Here is a 17,496-nt window from a genome sequence, read left to right as displayed (position 1 = left end):
TACAAAGAACTAACTTTTGTTTCCTTGTAATGCTTTTTCATGCATACAGTGCCAACCAAACATTCAAATGATTTATATGAATTAGAAAAACATGATATTAGTAAAATTACTTTTAATTTAAGAAGTTTAACTCATATGTTTCTCTTCAAATGTACTTTCTGTAAGGGCTGTGACGGTAATCCGGAAAGGATGGATAATGAGTTGCACCCCGGTACCCGTCTCAGTACACGGACCCGTTACATCATGTTCCTAATAGCTTGAACAATCTTTCATGATTAAAATTTGTTACTGCCTTTGAATATTTAGACGTAATTTACAGTAACTTCTTTTAAGTATTAATAATACATGGTTACGATTTTGTAAATATCGAAATTTTAGCATCCGAGTTGCGGTTTGATGTCTGGATCAGGAATGTACATTAGGGGTATCCCGGACCCATCCCAGTCCTACTTTCTATTAAAACTGACCTTTGCAATGGCCCCTGCAGGGTTGTCATGCACGACAGCTGGTGACAACCAGCTTTAAATGAAAGCTAAATTATTCCAGATTTTGAAAAATCACACCCCATTCTGTAGCCAGAACTGCACCACATTTTCACCATTTTGGGGGGTGGGGTGGGGATTGGGGGTGTCTGGCTTTCATTCCATACGGGTGACTTGAGATCCCAAAAGTCGGGGTAGGCAAAGACATCTAGCCTCACCAGAGCCTCCTCCCTCATCTTGTATCACGCACGTGTAATTTTCTCACCTGTCTGTCCGCTGCACCGTCTATTATGTAAAGAATTATCAATTTACGCATGCACGAACAGCAAAGTTTGCTTCAAGTCTCGTGGCCCCAAGAGAGCTCGAGGAGATATAAAGCTATATTGGAAAGTGTGGTCAAATGAATATGAAACAGAATCTTCACTAAGTCTATTTAAAAGAAAGAAATTATTGGACAAAAGCCAATTTATTATACACTGACCTTCCGAATCCGAATGTTTATTCATACACACCTAGTGAACGCTTTTGCTTAGTTGTTTTCTTTAACAAAAGGGCGGTGGAGTAGCCTAATGGTTAAAGCGTTCGCTCGTCACGACCCAGATGAAGATAAATTCCTGTAGTGAAACAACGTAACCTATAGTAAGCAATCTGTGACAATTATTAAAAATTGCGGTCGTCGCCCAAACGCATTGGTGTTTAACAGTGACTCTTTGGTACAAAACAAACCTATACCAATGTACCACCAGCGAGTCTTTAATTGTTCATTACCTGCTGCTGCGGCGTAAAACTAAAGTCACTCACGCATGTCGATATACCACTGTAAACCATTTTTTCCGATAATTTTCTTGCATCTATGCATGATCAGGTTTTTCAGGGTGAAATCACACACTACTGACTGAAAATTATAAACATGTAATTTTCATGTCATACTCCAGTCACCTAACAAGGGGAATAACTGAACGAACAGCTTTGCTTTGAATGGAATCCATGTGGTGATGCTTTCTCAAAACATCCATTATTATTGCATCAACATTGATTCAATCTCATTCACTCCCAATTTCGACAATCGTACATTGGCAGTACAGTTCCCCTACTTTTTTTGAAGAGTATATCAAACTTTTGAGACGAACCTCTGGAGCGGTAGGGTAGCCTAGTAGTCAAAACATTCACACGTCACGCCGAAGATCCGGTTTCGAATCTCCACATAGGTACAACGAGTGAAGCCCGGTTTTGATGTCCCCCGCCTTGATATTGCTGGATTGTTGCTAAAAGAGGCGTTAAAACTAATTATATAAGCTCACTTACTGACTCACGTCGGATGGCCCTCTCATATTAATCGAACACAGTAAAATTTACTAGTCTATCACATATCCTAGTTCTTATTTCTCGCTATTTGTTTTCATTTTATTTACTGCTTATGATGTTTCCCGTCCCCGAACTTGTTCACACATCACGAGGGGGTACACTCTTATCTTGACGACTTATGTTACTCATAGTCACATGCCTCTCTGCTGTAAATCTGGGAACTGACGTAACAGGAAGGACGGTTGAGTTGCGGGGTGAGTTCGACTTTATTCACATATATTACTAGTATAATGTTCCTGTGGGTGTATAAAATTTATCTTTTGCCAAATATTATGTAAATTTAAAATTATGTTCGTTGATATATGTTGCACTTGTCTTGCATGGATCATTGTTTTAGGCGTGAGGATATGTTTGTTTATATTGTCTTCCTGGTTTTCCGTCGTCAGAGCAGTCTATCCACTTGGTGTCTTTTTCTGAATATTTCACTGAAAAATGCCGAAAATGTACGGATTTTTAATTAATTCAAGATGTGTGTCATTTACTCAGGCAGCGTTCCATCGGCACACTTATATTGAAGACAAATACCGTAAAACACCATAAAAGCCTTCTCACCTTCATCAGGACCATGAAATGTATCCTGTAATGAAAGTTTGTATGTATCGAAAATTCTAAATTAATGTGTATTATCTGAAATTCACAGTACGGCAGTGTGTTAGATATTGACCGTGTTGTGTTTGACCAAGGATTGTAGGGATACATTTTCGTCCAGGTGTGGTTGTGAATCTGTCGCAGATGTTTTTGCTATTTGTTTACAAGGAACACTGGCGCACTTTGATTAGAAACGAGGCATAAAGTGAAACTGTTGCAGGCAAGGGACTAGGTTCGGTTAGAACTAAGACGAGCCCTTTCCTCCTGAATTTAGCTAACGCGCCGTGATACCTGCGATATACTGTTCACTCACACTCCATCGGGGCTGTTTTTGGTCATTAGTGGCCCTTGAACCTGGGTCGCCAAAGAGCGCAGAGTTGATTATTGCACGTGAATCCTGCATCTCCCGTAGGTTTGATGGATCTAGATCTGTGGGGGTGGGTAAGGCCTTCCCACATAAACATACAGTTTTCAAAATGCATGATCAGCACTGTATTTACAAGAATGTTGATAAAGCATGTTTGATGTCATGATTCTTTGAATGAAGCCATGGTTGGAGAAGTAAGTATACGTTGTCTTTGGTGGTTGAAATGATCACTTAAAACCCTCAACGTGGACACTAACTAAATGTTTCATCAAACAGACCCCGGATTTTAGCGTTCTACTCTAAATGTTTGTCGCTTTGACTGAATGCGGTATTGATAAAGGACGTCACGGCTTGTAGCTCTAGAGTTTCAGATCAATGATAAAACGGTCAATGTTCATACCTTGATCGATGCTACAGGGAGATGTGCACATGGTGTACTCTGGAGGTGAGAATGCTTTTATAGTGTTGTACCGTAGTGCCTCCAAAACGAGTGTGTCGATGTGTTGTTTCAGCTTTGCTCTAGTGAGGACAGCAACGAAGAGTCCTCACCTTCAGAAGCAATACGGCTCTAGAAATTTCTGAGTAACAAAAGAACGCTTTAACCACTAGACTACTGAAAGCAAACTTATGCAGGCTATAGACACAAGGTCACATGGTGAAGCACTGTTAAAGACCGGTGACCTACCAGCAGCGATCTACAGATCCTGACACGATCAAGGAATGTAACCACGAATGTCTTTTTTTCACTTTTCCATACAATCAAGAAGGTTATTGTAAGGACGTAAGTGAGTATTCCGCTCTAATCGACAACGTCCTGGTCTAATCAATAGAACGTCAGGTCGGAGAACACAAAGGGCTGTGGTGTAGCCTAGTGGCTGAAGTATTCGCTCGCCACGCCAAAAACCTGATTCGATTTCCAATGTGTAAAATCCATTTTTGGTGTCCCCCGACGGGATGTTGCTGGAATATTGCTAAGAGCGGCGTAAAACCAAACTCGCTCACTCACCGAAGAACATATGGTTAGTGGTTCGGTGCCGGGCAGTTAGTCACAAATTAAAATGAAGGTTCATCTCAGTAATGCTGTGGTAGCGTAACGCGATGGACCGTCATGAGATTGCTGGAATATAGAGAACGCGATGTATAGCTTAGTGCCATGAGCTGTATGTTACAAATAGGACACATTAATACAAATGTAGATTACAGATTACACTTGACATGAGATGAACGGTAGAAAAGGATAAGGTCACTCACAGAAAAAAATATATATAGAAGAATAACTAGAGACTTCCATCTACTTAAATATTTCCTTTCACATTGAAAGCTCGTTTTTAATTAATTAATTTTATACTAAATCTAGAACTGAGTGTTGTAGGCTGTTTTCATGATTTGAATACAATGCACAGCTGGTGCTTTGAAGAGCCGCTGAGGCAAAATGAGGGCCAGTTGGTGTTTTATGCTATTCCTTTTTTCAGTAACTATTAGAAACCAGAGAAAGGCGTGATTCCTTGAAAAATGTGTTTCAAAATCAGATCTACAGTTGTTTTAAAGACCAGTGTTAGAGCCTCATGTTCCGGTCTGAATCCCCAGTATTTATTCCAAGTATTTATCTAAACTTGTAGTTTCATGTAGAGGGTCTGGGGTAGAACAGGCCTTCAGCAACCCATGCTTACCACAAAAGCCGACTATGCTTGTCGTAAGAGGCGACTAATGGGATCGGGTGGTCAGGCTCGCTGACTTGGCTGACACACGTCATCGTAGATCGATGCTCATGCTGTTGCCCGCTTGATTGCCTGGCCTAGACTTGATTATTTAGAGACCGCCGCTCAGAATGTTGAGAGTGGCGTAAAACTAAATTCACTCGCTCAGTTTCATGTGGAGCCATTACACATTGTCTTGGGGAAGACATTCCTATGAGCTAGGCATTCGTTGCAAAGTTTCATATTGAAAACAGATGAGATTGGTATGACTTGAGTGAGTGAGTAAGGCTTTTCGCCGCATTTAGCAACGTTCCAATAATACCACAGCGGGGAACACCAGACATTGGCACATCTTACCCATGGAAATTGCTCACAGTCTCTAAAGACCACTCAGCCACAGTATGCTCCTTTACACATATATCACATCATCTTTAAACGGTTGATAGCATGATCACTCACTGTTATCCCCCGATCCTTAATTACCTTGGTTTCCCCACAGTTTGAGAGACCCATTGCTGGAACCCCGGGATGTATATCGGGAGAATCACGGTATGCCGGTGCTGCGCCATATGTTTCAGAGAGCGCTATGTGTCAGTTTCCATTAACCCGGTGGTCGTGAGCCTGTTTTGTTTCAATCATATTGAAGAGAAACCTACATTTGTATTTACTTCTTACAAAAAGTTGAAGCATTTGATAGTTATGGAACTGCGGTGTCAACAATGAAAGGCCGACCATCCCATATGGAATATACTGATTGAGACACATAGTTGGTAAGCATAACACTTTACTACTGAAACGTCACATACTGTGTAACTGTACATGTAATACATATCTATGTTTCTGCCCTTGTTTGTTATTTATATGATGTGTCCGTGTAATTGTAACAGTATTGAAGTAATATCACGGTAGGGGGCACCGGAAAATCTCTTCACACACACATGGGAAATTAAAACCGGGACTGGAAGCAAACTCCCCGGCGTGACGAGCGGACACTACGAGACTACCCAGCATATTTCTTCAAGATCCGGGGTAGAATTGATCTTCTGTAGCCCGCGTTTGTCGTTAGTGACGACTAACGGGATCGGCTGGTCATGCCGGCTGACTTGGTTGACACAAATCCTCGTATCTCACTTATGTAGATCGATGCCCATGTTGTTCATGATTGGAATGTCTGGTCCAAAGTCGATTATTTACACTAATTCACTCACTCACTCACACACTCACTCACTCACTCTCCAAACGGTTTTGATTATTTAGTTTTCATTATCACAAAGTTTGAATAGTGTCACACCAATAACTGTTAGCAATTGTTACATCATACTTCATGCACGTTAGCTTACTCGCAGTAACCCAGGCGAGTAATGTGTCGATTGTATTCATGTGGAAATCCGGCCCTCGGCCTGGTGTGAGTTTTCAAGGTCACGCTCTGATTCTCATTCAACACCTCCCTCCCTCCCCCCACCAAGATAAAAATGACAAAAGTGCAAACTGCCCCCCCCCACCCCCACCCCACGCGCTATATGGTTGCCACCCACGTAGAAAAAGAAAGGCTAACCCAAACCCAAACTCTAACTCTAACCTAACCGTAATCTCCGAAGCCCTAACCCCAAACCCTAATCTTACCCTGAGTATTAGCGGAAAAAAATATTGGTCAACATAGTAACTAAGTATTATCGCATCTTATATTATTATCAACCACTGAACTCAGGTTCTATTCGAGCATCAGAAACAATGTGCCTAAACACTCTCGATTTGAAAGACAATGATCGAGAGTTTTAATCAACACTGTGAGTGAGTGAGTGAGTGACTAAGGTGTTACGCTACTTTTAATTGTATTCCAGCAATGTCAAGGTGAGACACACCGGGAATTCGCTTCCCACATTGTAGCAATGTAGTGAATCGAACCCAGACGATCGAGCGCTTTAACCACTATGCTACCACAAAGCAACTCACTAAATTTTGTACTGAGTCAATAATAGTCAGCACTAGTATTAGGTGGTAATGAGGAATAGGATAAAGTAACGCTTTGGTCAGTTGGTCTCCGCGGCCGGTCCTCCAATAATCATTAACTCTCACTGAAAGCAGCCATTTTACTCTAATAGATGCCCATCTGCGTGGCGATTGTTTGTAGTGTAAAATGTAACATGTTTGTCTCAAACACAAACTTTGGCTGGCAGACCACCCCCAGCAGCTGTTCATATCCCGTCATGTTCTTACGAACGAAAGCATCAGATTTTGCTATTCATGAATTGTATGGTTGGCCCGGACTCTGTGAACGTGCTTCCCACGTGATGCAAGTGAAATGTGTTTTCTGTGCGTTTTCTGCTGTTGCGCCTTGGTGTATGAAATGCATGTCACGGGTAGAGGACAGAGTTAGAGGTTTAGAGTTCACTGCATCTACAAAAGGATGTGTCTCAATAACCCACATCAATCACACTTGTCCATGTTGAGGTTGCCAGGTATAAGCAAACAGAGCCCAGGCAGAGAGTCAGTCCGCTAGGGTCGCCTTCCAGTCATATTACGATGTGACAGCTCAGTGTGAGTACATGTTGGTTGGTTGTTTGGTTCGATCTGTTATTTTACGCCGCACTCAGCAATATTCCAACTGCATGGCGGCGGTCTGTAAATAATCGAGTCTGGACCAGATCACCCAGTGATCAATAGCGTGATCATCGATCTAAGCAATCGGGAACCAATGACATGTGTCCACCAAGTCAGCGAGCCCGACCACCCGTTCCCGTTAGTTGCCTCTTACGACAGACGTGGGTTGCTGAAGATTAATTCTAACCCTGATCTTCACTGATGTGAGAGGATGTAACGTTTACACCTTTACCGAAATTCTTTGACACGAATTTGGTGCAGGCAAACCTAGACTCGTAAGTCATGCAAGCTGAGATGTCATCTCACGACCACAGGACTCTGTTTTGTCGATCTCCGTGAACAGCTGAAAAATTGCTGTTGCGGCGTTAAACAATATTTATTCGCTGAAGTGCCAAGGGGGCTTATCTCTGCCAAAAGTGTAATACTTGTACCACGTTTGTGATTATTAAGATGTTAAAGATTGGTTATAACGAAAATGTGAATTTATCATCAACTGTCACTTGAAATCAGCAGAGGCTCGCCGACTTGGTTGACACATGGCATCGTATCCCGTTCGTGTAGATCGATGCCCATACTGTTGATCACTGGATTGTGTGGTCCATTTATTTACAGAAAGCCATCATGTACCTTTAATAATGCAGGCTGCGGCGTTGAATACATAGCTACGTGTAGAACACAGGGTATGACAACAGTTAATCTTTGTACACAAATATCTTTTATTTCATATCTAAATTTAAAGAATTCAGAACCAGAGTGAGATGTTTGACACCGTGCTGCACATTACAGATAGCATTAGGCGGGAGTGTACAAAATACGGTTCATGACTCTGAGATAAGGTAGCTAATTTATACGTCAGCCTGTAAATAGTTGTGACAAGGCAACCAAGTGACCTATATCGTAAACAACGATCCATGCTCTGGGAATAGGAAGTTCGAAGCTGACCACCCAATCCACACAGTCCACCCGATCCACACAGTCCCTGACTACCGGCGTGAGTCTAGTCTCTTTATTGCCGAACCTGGAACATAGGGTGCGGTATAACAAAGTTGTCGCATTGGACATGTTATTGGGTAACTAAGTCATCTCTCTATTTTACAGCTTGTTCCTTTTATACGAAAATGAATTTCCTTCCTAAGATAGTAAAAACTTGATAGTCTTTTTCACTGTTGTTTTATATGTAAAACCGGGGACCGGTGTGCCTGCTGTGGAATGAATTCTCATAGTTTTACTATAAGGACAGGAGCATTTTTATAAACACTGTGTCAAATATAAACTATTTTTTTCATCCGAGGCATGAATTGTGACCCACACTGCATCGTAAAATAAAGTTATTGGTTATTTCCCAAACATATGTCTTTGCCTATATACGTTGAAGTCTCGGTGTCCATACTTCTAGACAGCTGTCGTAATTTACATTTTTTAATTTGTCCGATTTGTTTACAGGGACGCCATAGCATGACGGGTAGTAATACTGTGCGGCGTCAATGTATAAATACTGACTGTGTTGGGCACATTTTGGAAAATGGCGGGTGTTACAGACTAGAACCGGTAGAACATCTGGTGTCATCACTGATTTTCAGTGATTTTCACAACTATTTCACCCTTATCCCGAAATGAATTTCTTTAGCAGGATATTCAAGGCCGGATATTCCTTTGCACTAATGTTATAGATTATATACTAGTGTTCAAATTATGGTTTAAACATATCTTTATTCCAAGGGAATCTGGTTTGGTAAACAAGCCGAACTCTGCTTATATCAATTCCTCACCAGTACATATATCATTAAACAAAATATACAAGAACTGGATACAAGAAACGACAGATATAATTATATAAACCTTGTGCCTGCAGCTACACTTCATTAACTGATTGCGTATAATTGTCTAGAATAAATTATCAAATCGTTTAGATTTAAAGGTGTATGGATGCAGGGACTCTATTATGTTCTTACTGACACCGTTGTTTGCCAGAGGTTTTCCATGTAACACAGTTTGGGGACCATGGTGATCAAAAAATTATTTGCCCCTTGAGGAGATTTCATAGGCATTACATTGACAAAACTGGTTTGATATTGAAAATAATCCTCAACACATTATTTGCCCATTGAAGACAATTCATAACCTTGATATTGACAACGTCGGTTTGATATTGAAAATAATCCTCAACACATTATTTGCCCATTGAAGACAATTCATAACCTTGATATTGACAACGTCGGTTTGATACTGAAAATAATCCTCAATAAATTATTAAGTCATACACAATATGATTATTGACACATATTTTATTTCATATTGTGTTTCAAAAGTCTAATATATTAATATCTTAATGTCTACATATTTTGTGCTGCGTCTGACGTTTAAATAAACTCTTGCCCCCTCCCTACCTCCCAGCGACCCACAGACCCACCGACCTAGGACTTTGCACTTAAATTCTCAGAAACGTCATGTAGTTGTCTGTCATATGTCGAATGATAATATCATTATTGTGATGAATGTGTATATGAATATGCATTGTAACAGATTATATTCAATTCATCTGGTTTAATCGATTCAGTCTGCTTACAATGCAAAATTAATTCTAAAGTATGATAGATATATTGATTCAACTTCAACTACACCTACACGTCGCTTTGTCATTTCAGAAAGAGAACATCTTGACCTAGCCCACATGTCATGGTTATCTTAATACAGTCATTATCAAACTCAAACTGTTTACAACACCAGCCCCAACCGAGTATCGGTAATTGTTAATCGGTAACGATAATAGCATCTGTCACAGACACTGAGTGCCACTCTAGCGAATTTCGGTGAATGTGCGCCCACTTTAACAAAGGTTTTATTCGTGCCACAATTTGTGGTTTATGAACCTGCTAGTTTGTAACTGTACTTTCTCCTCTGAAGTCATACTGGCACTGCGGTTTGGCAACTCGGTGAAACAGTCAGTATATTTTTCACGATGCAAAATGTTTTTGTTTTTTATAATTATGTTCTTGATATTAATGTAGAGATCGGTGCATTTCGATTGGACATACTTTTTTTAATTGCACATTTGCACATCTTCCTTCTCATCATGTAGATACAGCCTGAGAGTGAAGATGGAAGACCGGAAGACGCGCATCATTGAGACGATATGGTTGTTCTGGGCCTTTCACCTGGTGGTAAGAATGTAAAACATAACCCGTAACAAAGCTAAGTTGGTGTGTGCATGTGTGCACGTGTGTGTACGTACGTGTGCATGTGTGTCTGCATGCATGTCTATGTTAGCGTGAACGTGTGTTTATGTAAGAGTGTTGTATACAGATGTAGGTGGTTTGTTAGTTTGTAAGTTCGTTAATCATAGATGATTTGTGTCATATTTGGGATTACACTTTCCTAGTAAAGTACAAATTCTATTACTTTTTGGTTGAGTCCCATCCGGGATTCAAACCCACACCCTCAGAGTCAGGCACCTAATTGCCAGCAGACAAAGTCAGCCATCTAACCGACTCAGCCACCGCGGACTCAACCAAAAACGTACTAAAATTTGTACTTTACTAAGAAAGTGTAATCCCAAATATGACATAGGCCAATTTTGACCGCTTTCTAAAATGACACTGTGTAGTAACATGGGTTAGAATAAGTATGTTTATTATATACCTTATGTATTTAGGTCGTTCGTTGGAAGGGTATGTAAGTACGTTAATACTACCCTTTAACGTGTTTTACAAAGACATGAAAGTGCGTAGTTATTTTTGATTTATTGAATTAATTCATTGTTATATGTTATGGATCCCGATGTTTCTTTACGTCACATCACCAAGTTTTTTGACATCATGGTTTCTCCTGAAAAAAAGCCACGGTTGTTCTGCCATGGGTGTGTTTGTGTGTTGTGGCAGTTTCTCTATGGTAGGGTGGACATTTCCGGCTGAACGTTGTCAAACGCTTTGGAAAGCTTTCAACTGTTTGGCTCAAGATTTGACGCACGAGTATTGAGGCTGCTTCCCTCCAGATTCACTGGACTCTCTTTGGCGTGAAACCAGTGAAGCAAAACATGGCTGTAAATAAGCACAACTCAATGTTTTGACTTTTTGCACTTTCCAGCCATGTTAATCCAGTGATATGTGACAGCAGTCAACTGAGTGTATATTTTAGTATCGTTGCCTGGTTGTAAGGTCACGAGTGGCTACAATCAATCTTATGCCCCTACTGCCCAGTCAGATTCCTTGTTTCATAGCACTTTAATTCAATCTGTGGAGTTTAATGAGGACTGATAATCAAGAACTGTAGTGTAATTACAGTGGAAGCTTAATAACCTGACCCTCATCGGGACAAAAGAAATAATCCAATTTAGACAGCATGCCGTATAGTAGAGGTGACATTGTTACCTACATATAGCGCTGAACCAGTTTTGTCGCTCTCATGCACATTGTTGTTTCATGTGGTTCTCTTAATTACTGCATACCGAAGCAAGTTTAACTTATCTTTGTCGGCAGCCATGTAGTTCCCACACATGATTAATGGATGATAATACACATACGGCCGACTCCTTAGTCGGCGCTAATTACCGTGCAAGCAGATATTTTGGCGGCTCATTTCATACCGTGATCCGGAATTGGCAACTTAAATGGTGATAAATGTACAACGGAACTTAGATTTTATGCTGGTATTGACAACTTGCCGGATTGGAAGATGCCGTTTGGGGTCAGCTGTAGACTGTAGACGGTTCTCACATCGCGAAGTGTTAAATCGTTAGTGACATTTTTAAAAAAGAGCATGGCAAGATTTTAACAATATCTGTCTTTAACCAATTGACTGTATACTGTGTTTTTGTCTGAGACTTCTTCTGGGTCTGTGAAAAGTTTTGTAGCTTATATTTGCAAACCCTGCAATCGGCCAAAATGCTGGGACGGTCGTCATGTTGTTTAAGAACCTGATGTCGATTTCGTTAAGCGAGCTATGATAGAACTATGCCGAGATATACTATACTGTTCAAATTGGCGAAACATTCAGTTCACTATCACTCCAGACCAGATGAACTGGACACGATCCGACTTCTAATCTGTTTCTCTTTGTTCCAGGGCTTTGTGAATGGCATCATTGGCCCAACTCTCCTGGACTTACAACACTTTGTCCGCGCGACCTTGACTCAGATGACCTACATATTCTTTCTTCAAGGAGCTGGTTTTATAATCGGAATCGTGGTGGCTTTCGGCCTTGAGAGGTGTTTAAGTACAAGACTCGTCATGACGGGTTCCCTCTTGCTTGGCTGCATGGTGAACTTTGCTCTCCCATGGGGAACCGTGTTTTACTATCTTGCCACAATGTTCTTTATCATGGGTATGGCCAAAGGACTGGTGGACTACGGTAAGAGATCTACGCGGGGATGTCAGGTTTTGAGCCTTGAGCATTTTTCATATCCAGGTGTCACAGCCTATGCTACTAGATTAAACCTTGGGGTGCAGCTGAGGTGATATATAAGTTTTGGTATCCTACTCTCAGAAGTTATTGAACAGCTCACATTGACAGAAAGAGACCCCCCTCACTGAAGTGAAAATGAATAAAATTGAGTATAGAGCAGTAATTAAGTTTTTAGTTCTTGGAGGAAACTCGGCAAAGAACAGTGAAGAAAGGCTTTCAGCAGTTTATGGGAACTCTTCCCCTTCATCTGCTACCATCTAGCGATGGGTCAATGAATTTAAGCATGGTAGAGAGAGTCTTGAAGATGACAAGCACTAGTCAGGAAACCATAGACAGAGTGCATAGACTTGTGCTGGAAAATCGTCGAATCACGCTCCACGAGTTAGAGGAGACCACAGGCATTTCACAAGGATCCATCAAGACAATTCTTCATGAACACCTCGTCATGTCTAAGGTGTGCGCAAGATGGGTGTAAAAAAGAAATGCTTACAGATGAAATGAAGCAAACAAGGGTCACCATAAGCAACTCTATGCTAACCAGATACAACAAGCATCCCGAAGATTGTCACTTTAGGCTAGTAACCTGTGATGAAACCTGGATCCACCACTATGATCCTGAGAGCAAACAAGGATCCATGGAATGGAAACATGTCACTTCTCCCAGGACCAAAAAGTTCAAAGCCTCCAGATCACACCTGGCACCAAGTGATTACCATCTGTTCCCAAATCTCAAGAAACACTTGCGTGGTCGTAGATTTCAGGATGATAATGAGCTTATTGCTGCTATTGAGGCTTGGTTTGAGGGCCAAAATGGCGTCTTCTACAGAGATGACATCGGCGACTGACAAAAAAGATGGAGCAAGTGTCTTGATTCACAAGGGGACTATGTTGAAAAATAAATGTGGTTCATACCAATATTTTGTGTTTTTTCTATGCAAGGCTCAAAACTTATTGACATCCCCTCGTAACAATATCTTTCCTCGTTCAGTCTCATGCTTCCTTCAATGAAAGCCGTTAAGCTGTATTGTGAGAACTTACAAATGAGGAAATATGCTTAGTATAATATATGGAGCTTTGAGATCCTGTTTTAGAGTCTAATTAATACTTATGATGAAAGCAATCAGTGAAGATACGGGTAAGGATTGATCTTCAGTAACCTATGCTTGTAACACTAACAGAATCTGGTGGTCATATTTGGTGAACCCCACTTGTGTAGATCGATGCTTATGCAGCCTTCACTGGATTGTGTTGTCCAGACTCTATTATTTACAGATCGCCACCATGATCACTCACTCACATAACAAAGCAGTCCGAAGCAATACGAGAGTTTGATTGTATTGAATTCAGGACATTAGGGACATTTCAAATGTACGAAGAATTTACGCAACGGTAATATTAAATAATTATAAACATTCAGACATCACGACATTAAGTGTCTAAAGTCAAACACCATTTTTCGTTTCAAAGGTCGGACTGTCAGGATGCAAATGTACCAAACCTTTTTGTCTTTTCAGCGGCAATGTCCATCTCGAACCAACTATGGCCAGGTGAAAAGGGAGCTCCCTTCCAGTTCGTGACCCTTGGAGCGGGTATTGCATCCTTCTTGGCACCCTTCATAGCCACGCCCTTTCTCGCTAATGGACCGTCCGCGGGAGACATGTTCTCAGGCAAAATCAACAACCATACCAGTCAGTCACCTGTCTGTATTGAAGGAGACCAGTCTCAATGCAACACCGAATCACATGTACAATATGCATACGTTTGCATAGGGATATTAAGTATACCGCCGGTGTTTGCGTTTGCGCACTATCACCGGAAGAGGTGCTCTGAACCGCTGATAACCTACGAAGAGTTTCAACATACTGAAAGGGGAAGTTATTCAACACGACATTATGTATTTTTCATTCTCTTGTTTCTGTTCCACATTCCAGTGTTCGGAATTTTGTTGGCATACGGTGACCTCTTGACCCCTTACGGCGTCACAATCGGCCTTCACCTTTCCAAATCGCACATGGCAATAATGACATCCGTTTTCTGGGGATGTTTCCTGCTTGGAAGATTAATCAATCTATGTTTCTCAGGCTGTCTTTCAAATTTCGTTCTCATTTGTCTAAATTTTGTAGGGTTGGTGATTTCGTGTGGCGTCCTGATAGCGCTGGGCGATAAATATGAAGTAGCACTATGGATGGGAACAGCTGCACTGGGAATATTTACCTCCCCTTACCTTCCGATGGTGCTCGCATGGGGCGCCGACTACGTCCAGTTAACAGGGGGGATAATCACTGCATGTTTAGTTGCAAGTGGCCTGGGGGAGATACTAGTGCCCTTTATTACAGGACAAAGTTTTGTTACATACAGTCCAATGGTCCTTATGTATGTCATAAGTGGGACGGTTGCTTACGAAATAGTGACATTCCTATTTTTGGTCATCTGCTCTCGGGAACTGGTCAAAAGCTAGTTTCCTAATGACTTGTTCTGTGACAAAAGTATGGAAATTGAACTGGATTTGTGACATGTGCTTTGTAGATTTCCACTGGTATATACGTCGTGATGTATGTATGTGTTGATTTTATGCTTTCCATTGATGCAGTATGTACGTGTAAAACCTACTTAAATACTTTCTTGTCATAGTTAGAATGAAACGCAAACCTGAAATGTTACATTTACGTCAATGTCTGACAGTCTTTACCACAAAAAGGCAATCTTGCTTGTCCCTGCATGCTGACAAACTAAACTGCATGAAGGGTCCAAGGTAGCCTAGTGGTTCGATTCTTTACATGGGCACAATGCGTGAAGCCCATTTCTGGTGTCGCCCTCCGTGATGTTGTTAGAATATTGCTAAAAGCTGCGTAAAACTAAACTAATTCTCATTAAATGCAGTTCCCAAGCACCATATGTTCCCATGTATCAGATGCACAATTAACTTGTCTTTTGCATGTGTTTGTAACGAAAGCCACCGGTGAGACAGGATACTATTCCACAAAGCCCTGGTGCCATCACTGCTTCAAAAACCCTAGTTAAGTCGGAGGCGCCCAATGGTCTGTGCTTTTAGCAAACGTTTCTGGAGAGGTTCTTGAGACGCATGTAGAAGCTCAAACATAAGACACATTACCCATAGTAGTTTGTCATATACTACATTTCTTAGGCTTGTATAATGTATTTTGCACTTTTATTGCATAGTTTCTAGGTGCACAGTTGAAACTGTTTCCTACTGTATTGGCTCTGCAAACATTCAGGCGTCACAGAGGACAGTCGTTATAATTTCAGTGCAGTATAACGACGATCAGGATGGCACACTATCCAGCAGAGTCGCTTCTAGACACCTCTTTCGCTGAGTTTACTGACGGATAGGATCTAGAACTGATAAAGGATAATCAAACTAGGTCACATGATCCCCCAAACTGTGTATTAAATGACAGTTGTTTGTTGTTGTTTTTTTTGTTGTTTTTTTTTGTTTGTTTTGTGTCTGTGTTTCATGAAATTTTAATTGTTTACTGGTTCCAATACCCTTACTACTCGAATGAGTTTGCAGTAGATGGAACCGGCCATTATGTTATTGTTTGGCAGTTATGTTAGTTTGTTTTGTCTTAACATAGATGTGATGACTGATATGATGTGATATGATGATGACAATTGTGCTGTAAGAACAACGCCTTTTGGTGTGTCATTTGTTTGTCAGGTATCGCTTCCTCTCGAGACGTACAGCCCCACCTTAAATTGGAATTTCGTGGCTCGAGATGGTGTGGTGGGGCTATTCCACATTGTGTCCATTATGTGTCCAGCTTACTGACCAATCAGGTTCTAACTCTATCACATGCCTTCTGTTCAAACACACTGGCTGCGTCCAGTCAGAGCTATCCGATTAGTAAGCAAGATGCATGTTGTAGTGTAAGGGGTATTGCCTTGCAAAATGCACTAACTCACATGAACATCTCCGTTTAAGAAACAAATCGATGTCGGGTTGGCTGTTCCTTTTTCACAATTCCAACAATTAAACGAAATCTCTGTTCGTTGTGTACTAGTAAAGGGGTTTAGTTTTACGCCGCTTTTACAATATTCCAGCACTATCCCTGCGGGTGGAGCCAGAGATGGGCTTCATGTGGGGAATCGACCCCGGGTTTTCAGCGTGACGAGCGAACACTTTAACCACTAGGCTACCCCACCACCCCTCTTGTCTGCGAAATGTACGCTCGATGTTTGTTTGAAGTATTCATAGACTCGTCAAACCAGCCAAATAAGACGTGTTGGGGAAACCGGATACCAGAGTTAGTTTCCTCATTGGTCTCGGGGAGATGCACTTTAGGCTACTTCAAACCTCCACCACACTTACATCTCAGCATGTCAGTCTAATGTTGTGTGACCAGCTCACCAAATAACGCAAGGCTGGTAGGCATGAGGAATTTCTTAGTTCCGGCGTCAGTCGCATGGTCACAAAACAAACTCTGCAGCATTTGATAGAAATAAAAAAGCAAATCACTGCAAGATTTTAGAGTAGATAAATAAGAGCTATATAAAATCAAATTGATAATATATGGCGATAAATCGTCATGTATCATATATAATTAATATCATTGTATTGCACAGTTGCACAAACATGTGCATTACTTCTCAGTCATTCTTAGCCATCTATGTCCACAATCTGTTTGTTTACAAACATCGTACAGCTGTAATATGATGTAACAAATATGTTCTTGTGATAATAAATGTTATACTAGTACACATAACTCATTAATTTTACTTAGAGAGCTGTAATACTAAACAAGGACTTTGGGGGGCCATGAGTGGGAGCGAGCTGTACACAACACTGAATAAGTGTTTTGAATGTGGACCAGGCCCATCATTGCCCATCAGTGCCTCTCATTCTGTCGTCTGAGTTTCAAATCAAGTCTGGATTCACACAGGACAGCCTCACCAAGAGGGATATGATATTTGCAGATTTTACGTGCGCATTCCAACATCTTGTGTCATTATTTATATTTCTCGTGCTAGTTTGTGT

The 17,496-nt window shown here is 41.1% G+C and overlaps 1 protein-coding gene across 5 annotated transcripts in view; it reads left to right on the top strand.

Annotated features, from left to right (window-relative positions):
• Nucleotides 1-17,221, top strand: part of LOC137278040 (sodium-dependent glucose transporter 1A-like) — a 28,901-nt gene extending 11,680 nt beyond the window's left edge. The window contains exons 1-4 of one of the 5 annotated variants that reach the window (XM_067810089.1): nt 1,825-2,041; nt 10,180-10,261; nt 12,161-12,446; nt 14,015-17,221. In XM_067810089.1, coding sequence (XP_067666190.1) covers nt 10,199-10,261; nt 12,161-12,446; nt 14,015-14,958 — 1,293 coding nt within the window. In that variant the 5' untranslated portion in view covers nt 1,825-2,041; nt 10,180-10,198 and the 3' untranslated portion in view covers nt 14,959-17,221. Of the gene's footprint in view, nt 1-1,824; nt 2,042-4,998; nt 5,270-6,823; nt 7,038-10,179; nt 10,262-12,160; nt 12,447-14,014 lie in introns of those variants that run through there. The other 4 variants (XM_067810087.1, XM_067810088.1, XM_067810086.1 and 1 more) reach the window with 4 other exon arrangements.
• The last annotated feature ends 275 nt before the right edge of the window (nt 17,222-17,496 follow it).

This window comes from Haliotis asinina, chromosome 3 (assembly GCF_037392515.1).
Source record: "Haliotis asinina isolate JCU_RB_2024 chromosome 3, JCU_Hal_asi_v2, whole genome shotgun sequence".
NCBI classification, from domain to species: Eukaryota; Metazoa; Mollusca; class Gastropoda; order Lepetellida; family Haliotidae; genus Haliotis; species Haliotis asinina.
The sequence above is the reverse complement of the archived record's forward strand: the minus strand, read 5'-3'. Positions and strand labels throughout refer to the sequence as shown.